General features: G+C 37.6%; 1 protein-coding gene across 2 annotated transcripts in view; it reads right to left on the bottom strand.

Annotated features, from left to right (window-relative positions):
- Pds5a (PDS5 cohesin associated factor A) overlaps positions 1-23,152 on the bottom strand; it is a 96,710-nt gene that overhangs the window by 23,862 nt on the left and 49,696 nt on the right. For both annotated transcript variants that reach the window (XM_052199725.1, XM_052199726.1), the window contains exons 12-21: positions 22,317-22,468; positions 20,859-20,972; positions 18,327-18,408; positions 17,279-17,327; positions 16,490-16,629; positions 13,471-13,586; positions 7,772-7,877; positions 6,385-6,545; positions 2,603-2,726; positions 1,480-1,638 (exon numbers count right to left, since the gene is read on the bottom strand). In XM_052199725.1, the coding sequence (XP_052055685.1) occupies positions 1,480-1,638; positions 2,603-2,726; positions 6,385-6,545; positions 7,772-7,877; positions 13,471-13,586; positions 16,490-16,629; positions 17,279-17,327; positions 18,327-18,408; positions 20,859-20,972; positions 22,317-22,468 (1,203 nt within the window). The remainder of the gene's footprint in view (positions 1-1,479; positions 1,639-2,602; positions 2,727-6,384; positions 6,546-7,771; positions 7,878-13,470; positions 13,587-16,489; positions 16,630-17,278; positions 17,328-18,326; positions 18,409-20,858; positions 20,973-22,316; positions 22,469-23,152) is intronic.

Genomic DNA, 23,152 nt, shown 5'->3' with positions numbered 1-23,152 from the left:
TCAGAGATTTTACTTTTAGTACAAATTAACATTAACTACAATTGCCAAAACCCAAACTGTTAATGAACAGACAAAAAAAAAAGTGGAATATACAAAGGAGTATTTCTCAGCAGGGAAGAAAAATACATGAAATTTTCATCAATAATACAATAAAATGAATCTGGGAAACATGCCAAATAAGAGAAGTTATATTATAAAAGAACAAGACAATAAGATATGCAGAGTTCTGAGGGCATATATTAAGGGAATTTGAATACATTGCTTAGTGGGTAGAAGATTCTTTCAATTTGGGAATGTATCTCTCCTGAGTGTCAGGAAAGAGAGCTCAGGAGAAAAAGCATTCACTAGCAAGCCTGACAACCTGACTTCACCAGGATCCACATGGTAGAAGGGAGAGCCGACTCTATACAGATGTCCTCTGACAGTCACAAGCAAGCTGTCATGCATCCCCTACACTAAATAAATAAATAAATAAACTTTTTAAAAGGACTGGGCACAGTGGTGCATGTCTTTAGTATCGCACTCAGGATGAAGAGGCTGGCAGGTCTCCGAGATTTAGGCCAGACTGGCCTACAGAGTGAGTTCTAGAATAGCCAAGCAGAGGTAGGGAGGCAGGGAGGAAGGGGAGAATCAGGTTGGATATGGTGGCTCACTTATTCTAGTAACAGCAGTTGAGAGGCAGAGACTGCTGGGTCACTAAAGTGTTTAAGGCCAGCATGGGTTGCACACCCAGTTTCAGGCCAGACCAAGAAGACCCTGGCTTGGGGGGAGGGGGGCAGGGGAGGAAGGAAGGAAGAAGCATAGCCAGCTGAGGGCTGGTATGGTAGCTCACTCAGCTTCCTGAACAAGAACATAAACCAGGGACGGCTGTGAATGATTTGGTGTCAATTCAACCCCATCTTCTCTAACTTCATAAAAGAGGAGTGGAGAATGCTCAATGTAACACTAAAAATAAAGAAATTCATAGATGTGCCTTGTGTCTGCACCCTAATTCTAGATTGTGATATCCTTTTAAAAATACACTGTAGGGACTATAAAGATGGCTCAGTATTTAAGAAAAATTGCTATAACCTAGTTGATATTCTCAGCACTCATATGGGGCTCTCTGTAAGTCGAGATCCAGGTGATCCAATGACTTTTTCTAGCCTCCACAAACACGGTGCACAGAAAAACATGCAAGAAATACACTCATACAGATAAAATAAAAAGAATCTACAAAAAAAAAAGAAAGTATAATTTTAAAGTGACAGCAATATTAATAGGATGTAGTGTGGTCTTTCAAAACTTGTACAAAGGGACGAAAAGTTAGCCCCTACTGGGCCCATCAGTCACCTCGGACCTAATACGTGAAGCTTAAAACACACACACATAAACATACACATACACACACCCTCGATACTAAAAAAGAGATGCTTCCATGATAAAGATATAGGCAGTCTTAAACTAAAGACTCTAGATATAATTAATTTAGAAACTTACCCGGTCATTCATTAGAAGATCTTTAACAATAAAGTTTGCCACTACAGATTTCATTGGGGAGGCAAACTGATCTGGTGCTAACATGGAAATGTGGCCCAGGGAAACTAATGGAGTTATAAGTTGCTCTGGTACATCAGCATTCAGACTCCTACTGAGTGGCTATGAAAAGAAAACAATTATCAATGGCTTTGCAAGCATTTAGATATTCTACAATCCTAGTAATTTTAGCATTTTCAAGTGGATCTGTTTTACTTATACGATCATAATTAATTTTAACCATCTTAGATATTATTATTCCACCTACTGAAATATAATTGTGGTGATTCAAATGAGAAAGGCTCCATTAGGTTTCAATGTTAGGTCCCAGTTACTGGAACAGTTTGGGAAGATTAGAAGATGTGGTCTTTTTGGAAAGTCACTGGAAATGGCCTTTGAGGTTTCAAAAGCCCACATCAGACCGAGTGTATGTCTCTATTCACAACTCGTGGGACAGATGTGAGCTCTCAGCTACTTATGTCTGCCAGCTGCCATACTCCCTAACATGATCTTTGACACTATAAGCAAGCCTCCAATGAAATGCTTTCTTTTTAAGTTCTTTGGTCATAATGTCTTATCACAGTGATAAGAGTAACAAAGATAATAATAAAATTGAAAAGATATAGAAAACAGATAAAGCCCAAGTAAAACAAGCAGAAATGAGGACATCTGCATTATTCTCCATCTCTCTTCTTCTAATTTGGTGGATATAATTTTTTATGCTGAGAAGACACAGCTTAAATAACCTTGAATTGTAAAAATAAAAGTCTGTGGAAATATATCACTAGGAATGCCTTTCAAGAAGCGGACTCTGTCCAAAGATCATACACAGAGAACTGACGAGAAGAGTAGTATTCAGGGATAGTTGTAGGTACTCAAGCAAGGGCAGTTCCGTTGTCTAGTAATAAGTTAGTGACGAAAGCTAAAGAGAATCTCATATAGAACACAGGACTAACAGTGAGTATAGAGTGCTGAGCAGACAAGTGCTCGGGAATTACACATGCATGGAAGAAGGCATACGAACAGCCTTAAAACGCAGGCTCTAGCTTTACCAAAGCAAGAGCCTGACACACCAATGGAAACACACCTCAAAAATCTGTGCCAGCTGGACTTCCTTGTTGGAGAAGATGGCGTGGATGCAGTGCACAGCCTGCTTGGCTTGGTGTGGGGTGCCCCGCTTGGCTTTCTGATGTAAAATGGGGATCAGGGTTCTGCAGAAGTAATAATACAGTTGTCTTTTTCTGAAGCATGCAAATCCCTAAGTTTCTTCTTATCCTCATTGACCGTACTTAAATAAGCGCTGGTAGTGAAGGCTTTCCCAGAAATTATTTGATAGGTACAAAGATTTATTAAAGTTCCTTCTCTATCTCATAAACCAAGACATACAACAGTAAAGAATTTTCATTTTAAAACTAAATCATGAATATAAAAAAAAATTGCAGCCGGGCGGTGGTGGCACACGCCTGTAATCCTAGCACTCTGGGAGGCAGAGACAGGCGGATTTCTGAGTTCGAGGCCAGCCTGGTCTACAAAGTGAGTTCCAGGACAGCCAGGGCTATACAGAGAAACCCTGTCTTGAAAAAAGCAAATCCAAAAAACCAAAAAAAAAAAAAAAAAAAAAAAAAAAAAAAAAAAAAAATTGCAAACAAGCCACCCTTAGTTAATAACTTATGACTTGCTCTAAGGCATATATTTACATTTACATTCTAAGTAGACATTCCTAATTTTTCAGTTCCCTTTTAGAATTCCCTTCCATTATTTCAAAGTAGCCAAGGAAAAAAGTAGCAAAGGTCACATGTTATTAAACAGTTGCAATGATCCCAGCAAGCAGAGCACACTGGAATAGTTACATACAGTTTCGTAAAATCAAACTAAACGTTTCTTATAAGAATCTAGGATTTGTGTAGTTACTATTCTATGTATTTTTAAAATTGGATTAATTTGACTAATAAATATTAATACCTGAAAATATTATATATATAGCATAGCAAAGATAAGAAAGCAAAACATAAGAATGAGCTAAAACTGCCAAAGATTACATGAGTAATAGAAGGTGAAGCTGCATTTTCAAAGTTATAAAAATAAGGTAAAATAATTGCATTTAATCACTATACTATGATGAAAGATAAACTAAAAGTATATCTACAGAACAATCTGAAAATAAGTATCCGGTGGTGGCTCACGCCTGTAATCCCAGCACTCTGGGAGGCAGAAGCAGGCGGATTTCTGAGTTCCAGGCCAGCCTGGTCTACAGAGTGAGTTCCAGGACAGCTAGGGCTATATGGAGAAACCCTGTCTCGAAAAACCAAATCCAAAAAACCAAACAAAAAAAACCTCAAGTATCTTATCAAAGCAATAAATGCTGGCTATATAGCAAAAGATGTATTTGAAGGACATATATTCACAATGAACCAACAAAATAAGTACACATATCAAGAAGGAACGAAAGCATTCATAAAACAGTAGTAACAACTCTCTTCCTTTTATTCTCCTAGGCTCACACATATACCCCCACCTCTAAAACTCAGGCCTTTTATGTATACAATGGCCACACCACCATGGAGCCCACATACCCCCACCCTTGGTTTCAACTTTTCATGATAAGTATAAACATTTATAATCAGACAAAATCTGTACAGCAATGAAACTCTACAGCAATTATTGGTTATACCTTCAATACAGAGAACAGGGTTCTATTTTATTTTATTTTATTTTATTTTATTTTATTTTATTTATTTTGTTTTGTTTTGGAGACAGGGTTTCTCTGTGTAGCCCTGGCTGTCCTGGAACTCATTCTGTAGACCAGGCTGGTCTCGAACTCAGAAATCCGCCTGCCTCTGCCTCCCAGAGTGGCCTGCCTCTGCCTCCCAGAGTGATGGGATTACAGGCGTGCACCACCACGCCCGGCTCTCTATTTTATTTTTTAAGACAAAAAGTTGATGTCATCAAATGCAAAGGCCTATAGTACAACAATAAAAAACCCAAATCTAAAAGTAGACCTTAATAGCAATATTCAAGACCACAAGACATATACCTCAACCAAAACCCAAAAAGAAGTCTGAAACATGCTTCAGTTCAATTCTGACATGTATGTAAATGTCTACAGCCCGTCTTGGGGGAGATCTGAACTACAGGGTAGGGATTTCCAAATTTACTAGTTTAGGTAGCCCTGAGCACCATGTGGTCTTTTGTTCATAAGCTCATCACTATTAACAGTGGGGATACACTTAGTGAGATAATCACTGCAGCTCTCTGTTACAAAGCAGGTAGTAAATTTTTTATGAGAAACACTATTTAACTGTGCTATTTGTCTTTGTTGCAACAGGAAAGTGGTAACTACTGGCTTTATAACCAACTTAAAAGTCAGAGATTAGATGAATACATTAAACATAAATAAAATAAAACATTTAATTTGTTTATATGTCTGCATGTAGGCATGTACACTTGAGTACAGGTGCCTGTGATGGTCAAGTGTCAGATCCCCGGGAGTTGGAATTAAAGTTATTCTGAGTGCTGGAAACCAAACTAGGGTCTTCTGTAAGAACAGAGCAGTATGTGATTTTAGCTGCTGAGTCATCACTCCAGTCTCAGAAGATACAATTTAGATCAAGCTGTAGGCATATGTAATATTTTTTAAGCAAGTCTGAAATAATGCAAAAACAAAGGAAGATCTCTCCATTCTATTTTGTTTTTTTCTATAACATTTTTGTTTTTTCCAGAGGCACAATCAGGGTTGTTATTGAGGTCTTTAATGTTTCTAAACTTTTCTCTGATTATTTCTTTTATCCTCAACTATTCTTAAGGAAAGGTTTCCAACTTTGATTCTAAAGTTAACTATTCCATGTATATCTATTTTTTCTAATGTTTATTTTGATAGAGCATTCTTTTAAAATTAGCACTCTTGTCTTAAAATGTAAAAATATTCCAAGCTTAGAAGAAAATGTCAAACTTTAGCCTTCAATGTTAATTATCTTTTTCCTCTTATGTGCACAGGGGTTTGAACAAGGCCTTGTGTGTGCCAAGCAAGTGCTCTCCCACTGAGAATCCTTAGCCCACTACGTCCCTATGAAAACAATTCTGAGTGAAAGTCATTCTTGCCTTGTTTGTGACCTTTCCACCAAGCCTGGCCCTAATGATATTTCTAATTTGTATGTACAGATATATAAGCAATTAAATTTTTAGACCACAAAGCTCTTTGAAGACAAAGACTGACCAGATAATCCTTTTGTTCTACATAAATTCTATTTAATAAAACCTATAGGGGTCCATTTGATCTATTTTTATTATATTATGAGATAAATACTGTTTCTCTTAGATTTACCATGAATTTTTCATGATTATGTTACCAATGAACATATACAATAGACATATGAATGTATTCATGTTTCCCTTACCACAAGTATAATCCCAAAATGTTAAATGCAACTATAAAATTGCATTTTATTCTTATGATCTCTGTTACCAGTTCAATTACAAAGCAACTATTAAATATTTTATGATGAACACTACTATTTAAGTCCCCTGGGTTTTGTTTGGGGGGGGGACAGGAAGGAGGTCACTACTAAATTTATAGTCAGTTTGAAAGGAAAAAATACACAAATCAGAAAGATATATTAATCATAAATATAATATTAAGATCTGTGATTACTAAATTGTTCATTTCTTTTTCTTTCTATATAGACGGTGCTGTTTGTCCCACTGCATTTATCTTAACTGGTAAGATGGGGCAGGAGACAGAGAGACCAAAGCAAGCAGCATGAAAGCAGTTTTCTTCCTGCTGCCATTCTCTTCCACAAGAGAGAAATCATGATCTTATCACTTCCCCACACAGAAATGTTTATGTTTACCATGTTAAAAAGAAATACTCACGAGCGTATCTGGGGAAGGTCAGTTTCTATTTTGTGGCCTGTGTTCCTAAAAATTTGTATTGCAGCTTCTGCTACCTTGTCATCCTCCATTCTTAGGCACTGTAACAAGGACTCATACGTCTCTGCAGAGTGGAACGAGGTAGGATGTGTGAAAGACAGAACCTGGAGGAACAGATACACCTTTAGGAGTACAAACAACAGCTCTACTCTATTTAAAAAGGACATTTCTTTCATTGAATAAAATGTAAAGTTCTGGTGTACAAATGCAGCTACAACACTTGGAACTATAAATTACACATTTAGCCACCATTGCTGTTACTTTTACTCAAGAGACTTTAACAGGAACACTGAGTAGTACATTCCAGTCTCTTTCCCAAGATAGTTAATATGCTATCTTTTCCCTAATCTTTCCATCACCTATTGATTTTACTAAACTTAGAATAAAGTTTTTTTAAATTACATATTTATTTTTAATCTTCTGGGCACTGGTGTTGCCTGCACCTATCGTGTGTAAGGGTGTTGGATCTGGAGCTGGTGTTACACAAACAGTGGTCAGCAGCCATATGAATGCTGGAAATTGAACCTGGGTCCTCTGGAAGAACAATCATTAAGTACTCTTACTTAACTGTTGGGCTTTCTCTTTTGCAAATATTTTCTCTAGCACCACTTAATCTCTTCTTCAGTTTACCTCACTGTGATTTCAGTGCACTTTTGCCTCAATTTCTCCCTCTTTTTAGTCGATTCAACAAGAGTTCCACCCAGTATTGTGGTTGGACAATGGTTCCATGCCACTCTGTAATGTGGGACCCTGATTGTGTTCCCTACTTCTGAAAGCAACCCTTCTCTGCAGTATTATGGCAAAGTCTGAGTCACACCTGCCTCTTATTTATAGGTAATATGAATTCATTTGCGTTTATTAAAATCATGAATAGCTTTAAAATGTCCATTTATAATGATGGTATCATATAACCTGTCAGTCAAGCACTTCAGATACAGTCTCTTTGAAAGCTTGGATTATTTAGCATACATGGTCACAAGTATAGCAGAAATAAAAAAGATAATCACTAACATTTTTTAGAACGCCACTGTATGCTGTAAAATAATTACATTATGATTAAAGTCATTTTTATAAGATCTGATTTTTAGCCACGCATGTTACCAGACATCAGTAATCATAGTATGTGAAAGGCTATGAGGCAGATGGATAGATGATTCTGGGCTATAGAATGAGACTCTTGTTTTTAAACAAAACAAAATAAATAGATGTAACTCTTATCAGAAAAATTTAATCTTTTGAATAATCTAACTTGAAATAAGCCCCCTCATGCACACCATAAAGGGAATGTCCTTAATTATCTTTGGAAGTTGATGGTGATAAAAAGAAATACCTTAAGAAGCTCAAGCCCTGAGCGGATGGCTGAGTCTGGACTGACACCCTCCTCTTCATCGTCCGCTGACCCCTCTATTGACTTATTCATCAGTTTCACTAGTGCACTAGCAAATGAAGAAATGTTAAGTAAGCAAGACTACTTAAATTAGTAATGTATCCTAACTAAAATATGAAAATCAGAGAATATAAAAAGACCATGGTCAAAGAAAATGTCTGTAGCACGAGGATCAGTGTTGACTACACTACAGGCGAGCTTACTGTTATGTTACCCTCCCGCAAACTTAATGTATTTGTTTTGATGAAAACAATATGAAAATAGTTGAAAATTGGGCAAATGGCCATTCAGAACAAAATTCAGATAGAAAGGGGGCAGGTAAGATGGCTCAGAGGGTAAAGGTACTTGCTGCAGTAGGTGTGCGTCCTGGAGCCCACACAACGGAAGGCGAGGATTCCGAGCCTTGCTCACTGACCTCCAAGTGTGTGCCACAGGTATGTGTGCACACACACAATGAGCAAGTGTGATACAAAAACTTTTCAGTGAACATATAAAGGGGAAGTAGTATCAATTACAGTAGCAAATTAATCTATAGAATCAGTAATTCCATCCTATGTAATTACTAGCAGAACCAATTAATAAAAAAATAAGATTTATTTACAAATTTGCAATTAGAATCTGTGTAGTGTAAGAAATTAGTTATCTTTTCAATATATTTACTACCACAGAACATTACATGATCAATAAGATCAAACTGCCTAACAGATCAGACTTGTTTGCTTGTTTCTCAGACAAGGTCTCAGATGCACGCCAGGCTGATTTCCCTTGGTCTGCTTGACTCAGGCCTTGAGTGGTAGGATTGCCCAGGACTACAACTGCAGGGGTCTAGCTACTTCCCCTGGCTAAATTGAGAGCATTTAAAACAAAAACAGATATGAGATTGGGAATGTAGTTTGTAGGGAGAAGGACTGCCTAGTTTAGTCAAGCTCTGGGTTTAATCTTGATGCCACACAACTGGGTGTGGTGGTGCACACCAGTAATTCTGACATAATTAAGGCTAAAGTAGAAGGATTATCATTAGGTCAAGGCTAGTATGGGATACTGGGCATAGCAAGCGGTATGTGGGAATAGCAAGATGCCTCGGGTGATACAGCAAGATTTGGTCTCAAAAAACAGGGTGAGATAAGTATGTGTGTGTGAGAGGGGGGGTAAGAGAAATTTTCTCCTTTGTTGGCATTATGGCTTTGATCAAATTAACATGATTTGTTTAGAGGATACAGTCTTTGTATATTGCCGCGACTCTTTTAATTTCCTCTTACTGATCATCAATCTGAGGAGCTGTGAAAATCAAGGGTCTTACATAGCTCCATCGAGCCTTAAAGTCAACACATAGTAGACTCTATTTGCTATGACCTGGGTTGCAGACATGTTACCATAAAGGATATTTTTTTTTTAAATTTCAAGTATAAGCCTGAATTGTGTAACGGATAATTGTAATATTAGCACTTGGGAAGATGAAGGAAGAAAAATGTAAGTTCAAAAAGCCAGCATGAACTACAAAAAACAAAATAAAATCATGAGGGTGCGGAGAGATGGCTCAATGAGTGGGTTCATCACATACTACCTGTAGACAAACAAGGTTTGATTCCTAGCACCAATATCAGTTGGTTCCAGATCAACTCATTTCTTTTATTCGAAAGAGTCTGTGTTTACTGTCTTGTATTCCAGCCTAGCTCCTAAAGCAATTATGAAAAAATATTTATACCTCAGATTTCTCAAGCCATAGTGTAGTTGAGGGGGACCAGGGCTCTACAGTCTTCTGTGTTCAAAATCTACAATTTGTTTTGGGTAGCACAGTGCAGGTCGTGCTGGGAGCAAGTCCTGAGTCTTTGTAATAGCAGAGCCCAGAGAATCTGCACTGGCCATGATACTTTCCCCTTCTTTCCTAAGCTATCTGTTAGTGTTTATTTAACTTGCAGGCAACCTGTTGAGTCCTCTACTGTTTAGTCTCTTTTCTCATTTTCTTTCTTAAAAAAAAAAAAAAAAAAAAAAAAAAAAAAAAAAAAAAAAGAACAAACAAAAAACCAAAAGATTGATTGATTTAATGTAAATTTGCTGTAGCTGTCTTCAGACACCAGAAGAGGGCACGAACCTTACGAATCGTTGTTGGCTCAGCTATGTGGGTGCTGGGATTTGAACTCATGACCTTCGGAAGCTGTCAGTGATCTTACCCACTGAGCCATCTCTCGAGTCCTCTCATTTTCTTTAAAGATTAGTTTTTATTTTTGTGTGTATATGTGGTGCCAACAGAAGGCAGAAGATAGCATTAAATGTCTAAGAGATACAGGTGAGTATTAGCTGCCTGATATGGGCAATAGGAACTGAACATGGGGCCCCTGAAAGGACAGTACATGCTCAAAACTTGGTGTGACAGTGCTACCCTTCAACCCAGGAGAAACAGGCATATCTCTGTGAGTTAGAGGCCAGCCAGGTCTACATAGTGAGTGCCAGGACAGCCAGGTCTATGTAGAGAAGCCATCTCAGTAAGGAAGGGAGGAAGGGCGGAATACTGTATCCACCTAAGTGCACAATGGCCTTCCAATCCCCTTGCCTTTACATGTACTTATTTATCAAGTATCTCCGAGTGCATACAGGGCCAATGCACACTCAGGGCGTTGAGGGCTCAGCTCTCTTCTTCAGGCATGCGGGTTGTTCTGGGGAATCACACTGCGGATCATTAGGGTTGGGGCATGCACGTTTATGTGCTCTGCCAGCATGTACCCCTAACCTTTATGGTAACACAGAAGTCAATCATAATTTTCTAAGTGTGGCCATTCCTCGTAAAAAAAATATTTTCAAATTTTCATGTCATCATTGTTCCCTCAGGATCCAGTTCTTTTCCTGACCTCTGTCTACTCTAATTTACTGCCATTCCTAAATTTCAACCATTATCACAGTGATCATTGCAGTGTAACACATTTTTAAGTAATTTCAGTATGAATAATCTTGTGATATTCAATCTTTTCTTTTTCTTTCTTTTTGTTTGTATCTGAAACAGGGTGTAAATAAACCCCAACTACCCTGGAACTGATCATGTAGATCAGGTTAGCCCTGAAATAACAGAGATCTACCTGCCTCTGTTTCCCTAGTTCTGGGATGAAAGGAATGCAAACAAACAAACAAACAAACACCCATGTCTGCCACCAATGTTTTCTCTCAAAAATCTGGATTATAAACTATTCAAGATGGGTGGTCTGAGCCTATAACCGTAACACCCAGGAGACAGAGGCAGGAAGCTAACAAGTTCAGGACTAGCCTGGTCTATATATAAGCAACTTCTAGGTCAGTCATAGACATATAGTGAGACTCTGGCTCAAAACACCAGAGTTATAGCTCTGGCCTATCTAAATATTTCTTAATCTCTTTATCCCTTTATCTTGTTTGCTATTTTTACCTAAAACAACTGTAAATATTAATCATTATGTATGTGTGTGTATATATATATAGAAATATATATATATGTATATATATAAAACACATGTTAAATTGTGTTAAATTAATGTTTTATCTATTGTTTAATATAGATGTTATTTACATACATATAAATTCAATAATTTTAATGTGGTAATCATCATGACTGCAATTTTCAGTGGTAAACTGAAGCTCAGAGCACCTAAGTAACCCAGACTCGAGGCCAGGGACCTGGACTTTACCCCAGTAGTCCTCACTTAGCTAATTACAGTAATGTCTACTTCCTTTTAATGCTCATCAGATACATAGCTTATTTTTGAAGTCTTCTATAACAATACACACACACACACACAGTTCAAGTTATATAACTTATTCTTCACAAAGTATGCAATGCACTTTTCACAAAACCACTAAGTTAAAAAAAAATAACCCTTCATTTATAATAATAGTATTTTGCGAAGATTTGGATAAATATAAAGATATGGCTTTTACTTCTTGTGAAACAGGATTTCCCCATGTATCCCAGGTTGGCCTGCATATCACTATTATGGATCAGGTTGGCCATAAACTAAAATATCCATTTGCCTCTACTTTAAACGTGCTGACATTAAAGGCTACTACTCCAAGACGTACAACATATATTTTTCTCATAAAAATTAATAAACACATTATTACAAATTTACAGTCTGGTAGAAATATTAACCAAGATGTTCTTTGAGATCAAATAATTCATGATGAGATTTCAGAGGAGTTTGAACACTGGGAATCAAACAGGAGTAATTTGCTGATATGATGAACCCCTGTGAGACATCTTGATGTCACAGCACATCCCTCTCAAAGTTAACATGCAAACTCAATTGTTCCTATTTCTATTACATTGTAACTTTAACCAATTAAATGTGATGTAGGGGTGACCTGACTAATAAGAACATACATTTAGCATTCAAAAGGTCCAGAATTAAATCCCAGCACACATGCATGTGTGCTCATGACTGCACATATACACAGCTGCACTCAAGGCAGGGGACGTGGAAGGTAAAGGTACTGACCAAAAGATACTGACAAGAAATAATATGCCAAAAAAAAAAAAAAAAAGAAAAAGAAAAGAAAAAGGAATAATATGCCTACATTCAAAAACTAACGAAAAACAAACATTCTGACCCAAAATTTTTTAGTTTACTTTTTGTTTTAATTTGCAAAGTAGAAAACTAGATCAGGAAGTCTTAACTCATGTATAAGCTGGCCCGTTGTTCAATAATTCATAGATTCTAGCTACCAGTGCCTCAGAATGTGACTATATCTGGAGATAGGGCAGTAAAGAATAATTATGTAAGGTGAAATCACATGGATTGGATGGGTGAGCCTAATCTTGGATGAGCACTATTTTCTTAAGAAGAGTAGGACACAGAGTTATCCTGGGCATGAAGAGGAAAGAGCATTTGCAAACACACGGAGAAGATGGTAGTTGTCTAGAAGACAAGGAGAATGACTTCAGAAAAAAATGCTAATATCTTGATCTTGAAAGTTTTAGTTTCTACAACTAAAAAAAATTAGTATTCTCTAACTTGCCAGCCAACAGGATTCAGTTAGGGTAACCCTTGAACACTAGTATAAAGTGCTTTCTCATATAACCCCAATAATGATTCACAAAGGTGATATGACTAGTGCTTCTATGTGGGTGCTAGGTCCTGGACTAGGTCTAAATCTGTATCTATTTGGATTAAGAATCAGTGAGTGCTACAAAGTATTTCAACAGGAAAAACAATTATCACTACAAGGCAAAAATCACCCCCAAAATTTACAATATGAAATCACTAGAAATAAAATGTCAAGGTTGTTTTAAAAATATAAGTCCTCGTTTTCAATAAGCCATTCTGTTCTCACACAAAAACTGAAAGGTGATAAAAGAGAGATAACAGAGTATCATCAAATACTGAATGCTTAAGAAAACTCAGCTCTTAGTAAATAATCATACAGAACTAAAACTTTCTCTTTTTTGGTATGTTGTGTTCTGAAGATTTTTCAAATTAGCATAAGTCTAAATGTAAGTAGTCATTAAAAAAAAAAAACACCTTAAATAATACTGCAGTCTATTAGAATGGCAGGTACCCTCTGCCATTAAAGAAAGCTTTAAACAGATGGCTTCCAGACTTCTAGGGTCCAGCACTTAAGTTTACAGCCATGCACTTTGAATGAGCATCTATTTATTCTACATACACTTCCTATCTTACCTTATGGCTTCTGAATCAATGTGCACAGGAGCGATTCTTTCCAACAGAAACTTGACCATCTCTAGAAAAGGGTTGGTTGGCTGCTTAGGATTTGCAAGTTTACGAGCTATTTCCCTCTATAAAAGAAAAAGGTTTTACTGTTGAGCTTGAAACATTTAGTATTTTTCACAATTAGCTTAACTAAAGGAAGAGGATTCACTGCAAAATTCAAAACTCAGAAAAAGTGGAAACAATGTCTGTTTTAGGCACCGATTAAAATATACACAATACGCAGTCACTATAAAATCCAGACAGTGAAGAGTAGAAAAGCGATAGGTGACTTCTATTTTTTGCCTTACACTTATGCTACAGAATTTTTATTTAGTTTAATATCATAATGCTTTATTGAAAAAGTTTTATTTATAAGTATGGATAAATGGCTTTATTATTTTATGATTTAATAGGATATTGGGCTTTCTTTCAGTTAATTTCCCTGAAAAGCATATTCTTAATATTATGTGTACGTGTATATGTGCCTGTGGGTTTGTCCACATGAATGTAATGGCAACAATCCAAAGGACAGTATCAGAGCTACTTATCTCTATAAAAGAAAAATGTAGCCGGGCGGTGGTGGCGCACACCTTTAACTGTAGCACTTGGGAGGCAGAGGCAGGTGGATTTCTGAGTTCGAGGCCAGCCTGCTCTACAGAGTGAGTTCCAGGACAGCCAGCGCTATACAGAGAAACCTTTTCTCAAAAGCAAAACAAAACAAAACAAACAAACAAACATTTTGAGGCTGGAGAGATGAGATGGCTCAGTGGTTTAGTTGTTGCTATGAAAGCTCTCAAAGGCGGCTGTATTATATACCAGCTACCTTTGACAAAGAGTGGCAATCTTGCTGGAAATCTCATTTTTTTTCTAGACTTCCCAGGTGACTTAACAGTGTTAATAAATTTTCAACCAGGTCCAAATCTCAGATTTCCAATCACAAGCCACAGACCATATGTACTTCTATTTTGCAATCTAAACTTTATTTATTATTACTAGTATGTGTCTTTTATGTGGGTGCACATATTGCATGACTTCTATGTGGAGAACAACCTTCAGCAGCCAGTTCTATCCTTCCATTGAAGGTTTCATTTTGAACTCAGGTGGGAGATTGCCACTGAAAATAGCACTGAACATGGCTGGTTCTCACTTATTATATACAGATATGATTCCCAGGAATTAGAAGTGCAGTAGCCATTTCTGAAATGCTACTCCGTTTAGACGCTGTTCCATTTAGAGGCTGGCCTGTAACAACTCTTTTTTTTTTTTTTTCAGACCTACATAAGCACAATGTATAACCCCACAGGGTTATAATTTACAGGGTCTTGTAATTATAGTTTATATTAAAAAACATAGGTAATTTAAATAATATATACAAGTTACACTGTGCTTATAATAGAAAGGTGAGAAAAGCAGGAACTAATAACGTCCTCTTAAAATTACATCTATTGGCTGGGCGGTAGTGGCGCACGCCTGTAATCCCAGCACTCTGGGAGGCAGAGGCAGGCGGATTTCTGAGTTCGAGGCCAGCCTGGTCTACAGAGTGAGTTCCAGGACAGCCAGGACTACACAGAGAAACCCTGTCTCGGAAAAACGAAATCCAAAAAACAAACAAACAAACAAAAAATTACATCTATCTTTTTCTCTTGTGTATATAGGCACATGTACAGGCAATGAAGGGCTTGCGAAAGTCAGAGATAGTTTAAGAGATTCTATTTTCTACTTCCACCACATGGGTACAGGACCAAACTCTTTTGGCTTCACAGGAAGTCCCTTTATCTACCAAGCTATTTGATTGGCTGTTTTGTTTACTAACAGCAAACAAGCAAATAGCAGGATCTCGCTATTGATCACACACTGGTCATGAACTCGTGGTGATTTTCTTGCCCTGTCTCCTGAAGGCTAAGACTGCAGACAAGAACCACCATGCCTAGTTATCATGCTTTTTCAGTACAAATACAGTATTTAAGTCCAACTAGGTGATTCATAAAACCAGCAACATTGATCGCATACATTTCTTGCCCACTGAATTCATTCCAGGATATTTTAATTACAAACACCTAGATTAATCTTTAAGATTTAATTTACATGTAACTACTTATTTCCCCACAGTGAATAAAAACTGTTTTATGTTCCAGGACCATTTTGTAAGAACATCTATTATAATCTTTAATGCCTCATTGCATATTTAAATTATCAATCCTCTTCAGAATAAGGGTAAAAAGTAAATAACCAAACTGCTGTTTTCTTATTCATGTTTAAACCTAGTCTCAGTATAATGTGTCACAGCTTCATAGGAACATAAATGCTGAAGACAGGAACAAAATGAGCTTTTCCCCTGAGTTTTTATAATGATGCTGGCTGGCTGGCTGGCTGCTGCTGCTGCTACTACTACTACTACTACTAATAATAATAATAATCATAATCATAATCATAATCATAATAATTGCAAGACAGAAATCTACCTAGGAATTTCCTCCTTTCAAATGAAACCTCACATGCTGACATAACTACAACTAAGTTATTATCAGGTTTTGCTCCTATGCTCAGAGAGAAAAGGAGGAAATGCAAGCATACAAACATTCCGAATTCTTCACATTTCTTAAGTGAATTAATTAGAAATGTTTAATTCATTAATTAGAACACACATTAATTAGAAGTGTTTTATCGCCAGGCAGTGGTGGCGCACGCCTTTGATCCCAGCACTTGAGAGGCAGAGGCAGGCGGATCTGAGTTTGAGGCCAGCCTGGTCTAAAGAGTGAGTTCCAGGACAGCCAGGGCTACACAGAGAAACCCTGTCTCGGAAAAAAACCAAATCCAAAAAGAAAAAAAAAAGAAAAAAAAAAAAAAAAAAAGAAATTTGTTCCATTTGAATAGAGTTCTAAATAATTTAACATCTACCATACAGTTAAAAGTTACACAAAAAATAAATATTTGTAATAAAATACAGATTTCTGAGAGTTAAGAAAATATAAAATCCTGATTCACTAACCACACAAATGTCAGCCTGCTTGCACGAACAGGTTGGGCTGATTAATAATTCCAACTGAGACCTCAGCTTCTCGTCATCACCAAGAACCTGGTTAAATTTCTTTACAAAATCTTGTGCTTTCCCAGGGTCAGGCAAATTCTCTATGACATGAAGAAAATAAATATTAGACAAAAAAAATAACTACATTATAACTGTCTTTAAGACACTAGGTAAGGGGCTGGAGAGATGTCTTAGCAGTAAAGAATACTTGTACTCCTACAAAGGACTCAGTACCTTTGTCAAGTAGTTCACAACTGCCTATAACAACAGCTGCAGGAGCTCTGACATCTCTGGACCCTGCCGGACATGTACCCACCCACACACAGACACACATGCTTACACATTATTAAAAATAAAAACAAAGTAAAACTAAAAAGTACATTTAAAAAGTAAATAAATATTGATGAGCCAATAAGAGAAAATCTGACAAATGGTACTTATAAACAAAATTAACAATTATCTTTTACCACTCTATGATACCATAGTATCATTAGCTAAATTAATAACTTGTTTTGAGTGGGCTGAAGAGATGGCTCAGCAGATAAGAGAACTTGCTGCTCTTAGAAAGGACCCAGATTTGATTTCCTAGCGCTTCATGTTGGCCTACAAGCATCTGTAAGTCCAATTCCAGAAAAATGGACAGGCAAGCATATCACGCATATATGCAAAATATTCATACACTTAAATTAACATAAATATGAGAAGGCCTGTTTTGACATTAATACTCATTGGATAAATAAACATACTTACTTGCTATGGTCATCAGTTTCCCAAACATGGCAGAGCAGTTTGCCTCTGACTGAAATTTAAAACATAAGCAAAGTATTAGTCATTCATATTAATAAATTCTCTAACAATACAGACACTGTACAATGTGTTCCTTAGCTTTAAATAAAATCACTATAATCTCATTAGAAAATGGCTCACCTCCACGTGTGAGTGTGTGTGTGTGTGTGTGTGAGAGAGAGAGAGAGAGAGAGAGAGAGAGAGAGAGAGAGAGAGAGAGAGAGAGAGAGGACTAGCAAAGAAGAGTAGAGAGTAAACATTAAGATACAAATAAGGTCAAAGAGGGTGTGTCAGGAGAGGGCTGAAAGCTCATGGTGAGGAGTGGCTGAGATTTGATTTCCTAGCGCTACATGTTGGCCTACAAGCATCTGTAAGTCCAATTCCAGAAAAATGGACAGGCAAGCATATCACGCATATATGCAAAATATTCATACACTTAAATTAACATAAATATGAGAAGGCCTGTTTTGATATTAATACTCATTGGAGCCTGTCAGCTCAGCTCATCATCGGCTAAGGGAGGCCCCACTGCTTGGAGGTAGGAGTTCAGTCAGCCTAGGCCACATGACAAACAAGCTGGCTTAGGCTCTTGCTGCCATGCCTTCCTGCTGTGGTGGACTGTGCCCTAACACTGTGAGCCAAAACACACCCTCCTCCTCCCTTAAGTTCTTTTGCTCTTGTCTCGTATTCTGTCACCATCGCAAGGAAAGTAACTAACATATGACTACAATCCCACCTAGCAAACGCTGAGAAGGGAAGGCTGTCGGGGAGTTTGCAGCTAACCTGGTTAACAGTGATTTCTAGTCCGGATTGAGCTAAAAAACCAGAAAACCAACCAATCAAACAAACAAGAATGCTTAAGAAACTAATAAAAAAGGCAATTTAGATATGAAAACAGCTTAACTGACATTTAAAAATTAAAACCCCTTGAGATACTTTAATTACATTATACCACAGAAAAATTAACCACTGATTTGCAATCTATGAATTAAAACAAAAATCATAAACCTACTGTTGGCTGCTTGTGTAAGTCCAATAGTTCGCGCACGTGACTCCGAAGCATGTTCTGACACTTCCACATTTCATTGAGAGCTCTGTATGTAGGGATACATATGAAAAGATACATCATTTAACAATACTACAACCTGTTCAACTATTTAAAACTTTTGTTTGTTTGAAACAGGGTTTCTCTGTGTAGTCCTGGAACTCACTTTGTAGACTCGGCTGGCCACACGGGAGAGCTCTGCCTGCCTCTGCCTCCCGAGTGTTGGAATTAAAGGTGTGCACCACTATACCTGGCTTTGTGAGTCTTAACGTGTGTTATTCCTATATTCATACATGAAAAATTTAAACAATTTATTAGAACTTAAGGAAGTTTAATATAATGCTTACCATAATAGGCATTACAATTTTTTTGTAATGCTAGTGATAAATCTGGAATTTTAAGCATGTTAGGATGGCATTTTATCTCTGAGAAGGAATGGTTAAGCTCCAAAGGATCAATGTGATGTCTCGGGGGAGGTTAAAAATTGACTAAAAGACTATTTAATCCTAAACAGGTGAAGCTACAGAGTTCTGTGTAATGAAAGATTAAAAAAAAAAAAAAAAAAGGAAAATGAAGGGTATTAAAAAGCCTGGTAGAGAGTGCATGGAAATTGGAGAATAACTGGGAATAAAGAACTAAGGAGTATGGCATGCCAGGAAAAGAGAGCTATGAAGGATGGGAATGCTCATGAAGTCAGCAGGAAGCGTCCTCCCTAAGGATTTTCACAGTACCAAAAAGTGCTGCAGGGAAGCAATCAAGAGCACGCCCTCCCCAGCACGGGCAGGCGGCCTAGGACCCACTAGCACAGCACAGCAACTCCAGGGAGTAACAGCTCACTCTTATGTTGCTTGTTACTAACACCTAATTATCATTATCCTGCAATAGGAGGGAAAATAATGCCTGTTATTAGAAACCTAGCCAATACCCTGAACTAGGGAGAGCATGGATCTTAGAGATGAACCTAACACCATTTATTAAACCAGTACAATTACTAATTATTTTTCACTAAAGAAGCTTCTCTTTATAACAGATGAAAATAACAACAATCAAAATGCAGAGGGCAAGTGCCTCTTTCATAATCATCCCTAATCCACACGTCTACTACACAGTGAAGGCAACTAAGACTTAGGGAACCTCACAGACAAGGGAGCCGAAATGTTTTAGGAAGCAGAGGGCCAGAAAAATCTGCTAAGCCTCTCTCTCTAGGAAAGGGGAGGGGAAATGCTACTGGATATAAAGGGAAACTATAACCTTACTATTACAGATGCCTAATCCAGAACAAGAACAATACCAAGAGACATGGAAGGGAAAAATCTCATGAGGCCCAAAACCTAGACAACACTGTATGCAACTAAGGAAATGCAGAGAGGGGAGAAATAGTCTTCCACAGGGATGAGCCCTCAAATTCATTATCTAACACCACGTGGATAGCTCTAAAACCATATACATATAAACAACACTAAAGAGACTCAGGTCTATTTGTCTATTTTAGCACATACCACCCCTAATAAGAAGCAAATAAAAAGATGCCATGACATCAAGAGGGAACAAGGAAGGTATGATTCATGAGAGGCTGGAGAGAGAAAAGGGAAGGAAATCATGTGATCGTGATTAAAATGTGTTGGGTTTTGTTTAGTTCTCTGAGACACAGTCTCTCCACACAACTATGGATCAGGCTAGACTTGAGTGCAGAGAGAGATTCACCTAGCCTTCCAAATGCTAGGACTAAAGGCATGGGCCATCAAGCCAGACATTCTGGTCCACTTGCATGTGTCTTTTTAGTCAAGATCTTGCACATCCAGGTTAGGATTAGAATAACTATGTAACCAAGGCTGGTAGTTTAACTTATTGGCTGGATACCTGAGACCATTTACTAACACCATTACCATAACTGTGTGTGTGAACAGGTGATCAAAAACACATGCAGACATCACCTCGCTTGTGCAGCAGGGTAGGGCTGGCCTTGGCAACGGGTTGCCGGTGAGCAACCACGGACACAAGAGTAGGAGAGCCATCTGCCTGGCCAATTCAGATATCTTTCAGACCCAGATCCGGGACTTTGAATTGGCTCAAGCTAACATCTACTCGATCAATGAACTGATGGAGTGCATGAAGGGGCCAGCCAGTCCTACAAATCCAAAACTACAGGATCTCCATGGCACAGGGCAACAGCAGGATATCTGAGAAGAGTCCTAGTGAGGGTCCAGAACTGATAGTGTAGCAGAAACCAGAGGCCTCATACCAGACCAATAAACTATCGCAATGAACATCTATCTGCAAATAAACAAGTATGCACAAAAGGGTATACTGTGGGCCACACTATTACACATTACTGCAGCTTCCACAATATTTTTTTCCTTTGTTGAGGGGGAGGTTTCAAAAGTAGAAGAGATGAGAAGGCTTGGGGTACATGATGTGAAATTCATAAAGTTCCAATAAAAAGTTAATAAACAAACAAGCCCACCTAGGAAATATATGAAGCATTGAAAAGTAACTTACTTTACAGCATTTGGATCCAAGCTAGCATATAAATAATATAAGCACTTCATTCTTTCTTCTGTTTCCAGGTTATGGGGAACAAGATACTGAGCAAAAATTTTCTCTACCAACAGTCTATAAACAAACACACAAAAATAATTATGCTATTTAAGAGGTGAAGTAAATTTAACTATTTTGTATAAAGTGGTTATACACCAACAATTGTGTCACTAATGGTGTGGTTTATTTCATTACATGTCATAAAACATTTGTTCTAGAATGCCTAAATGATATCTCAAATTGTAGCAAGGCTCAAGCTCCTACTGATTCAGCCCTTCTTAGTGCTGGGATTATAGGTATGAGCACTGGTTCTGCTTACTCTTTCTGTCAGATTGGTGATTCCCTTTTTTGGGGGGAGACCAAGTCTCACAAATCCAAAGCTGGTCTCAAACTTGCTAATGTGTATAACAAGGTTCCCTTGAACCTCTAAAGTGCTGGGATTACAGGTGTGTATCAACACACCCTGTTTTCTTAAATGTCATTCTTAAATACAGGCGATTGGCTGCCCCGGCTAATCTTCTGAAGGCTGAAAACTACAGATTAAATTAAGTAACACTACACAGAAAGCTCTACACCAAGGACAGCTAATTTTCAAAAAGCTTATTAGCTTCCTCCAACTGTAGTTCAGCTCCTTTCCCATGTTCCCATGCAGTAAAGACAGGAGGATCTCCCACCATTACTTCCTGAGAAAGTGCACATCTCACTTTTCTTCTCCCCAATTTAAATTCCTATTACTCGGTATCGAATAAAAAGGACACAAGATCTCTTCATTAACCAATACATCTATGATATGATACGGAAGACATCATTCTCATTCAACAAAATACTACAGAGTACTCTACAAGAGCCAGAAAATAACAAATAACAAAAAAGAACTATCAGTTAACAAATGCAATACATATTTAGCTATGCAAAAGTTAATTACTCTAATTCAACAAAACATTGAGAAATATTTTACAAAAAGCACAAGTATTGGCATAATAATAAGTAGCATTAAGAAAATGAGAAAAATTTCTATACAGGTTTTAACAGTATTATAAAAACTAACAAACAAACAAAACCCCCATTGATGAGAGGGGCTCCCAAGAGTGCTTTACTCAGATTCTGGGCACACACACTTAATACCTATGTGCACATGAAAATCCGAGGAGTAATGCATTATTATTCTTCCTTACTTTATGAAGCGGAAATACACGTATATAAAAATGACAAGAGACAAATGACTTGTCTCCGCCCTGCCACACTCTCAAGTCCACGTTTATTTCACGACTGTTATACTACTTTATAATCTTGCAAAGTGGCTTATGTAAGCACCATATGTATGCAGAAAAATTATTTCCAAATTTAGAAATAAATGTGTAAAACTTAAATAAGAATATTTAAAAATGAAAAGCAGTTTTACCAAAATATTAGACTCACTTGTCATCAATGCTATTCTGGTAATAGATGTGTAGAAGTTTGTCCTTTATCCAGCTGACTTTCTCTGCAGCTTCCTTTCCTGCTTCGCCATGAAGACAGTATTTCTTATAGAGTTGAGCCAAGCCCATCATGGCTTCTTTTCTTACTCGCCACTAGAAAATATATCACTTATGAGAAGGGCAAGACATCAAAACTCTATTCAAATCTACAACCTGCAAAGGCTGCACTGGCTGTGCAGTAGTTTTGTGTGCATGCACAGCAGCATGTTGGATCCTCTCCTAAGCAGCTTGCCAAACTGTTCTCTTAACCATTTTGCACCTATTTCTGGTAAGACAGCAGATCACTTTATACACTTTCTAGTGCTGTACTGCTAAATGACCTACCAACTTTTTAGCTCCCCTTAAGCAAAATATACTACAGATTTCATTCAGTTCAGTTCTTTAAATAGATATAGATGAATAAAATGTATAAATGAAAATGATACATTATATAATTTTCTCTGTACAGAAAAAGGCTACAGTGCTTTACTTATATACCCTTCACAATGCTGTGAAAAATAACAACATTCAGTATCAAGAATTCTGGTCAGCCTGGTCGACAAAGTGAGTTCCAGGACAGCCAGGGCTACACAGAGAAACCCTGTTTTGGGGGGGCGGGGGGGGGGGGGGGAGGGAATTCTGGGAAAAGCAAAGTTGGTGAGAACCTTTTTGTATAACTTAGGTGAACTCCCTTCCTTTGCAGACTTACAAATAATGGGACTGGTGAGTTGTTTCAGCAAGTAAAGGCAATTGCTGCCAAACCTGGTGACCCATATCAAATTCCTTCTACATGGAATC

Source organism: Apodemus sylvaticus, chromosome 11 (genome assembly GCF_947179515.1).
Source record: "Apodemus sylvaticus chromosome 11, mApoSyl1.1, whole genome shotgun sequence".
Classification (NCBI taxonomy): Eukaryota; Metazoa; Chordata; class Mammalia; order Rodentia; family Muridae; genus Apodemus; species Apodemus sylvaticus.
This window is presented reverse-complemented; position numbering and strand designations above follow the sequence as displayed.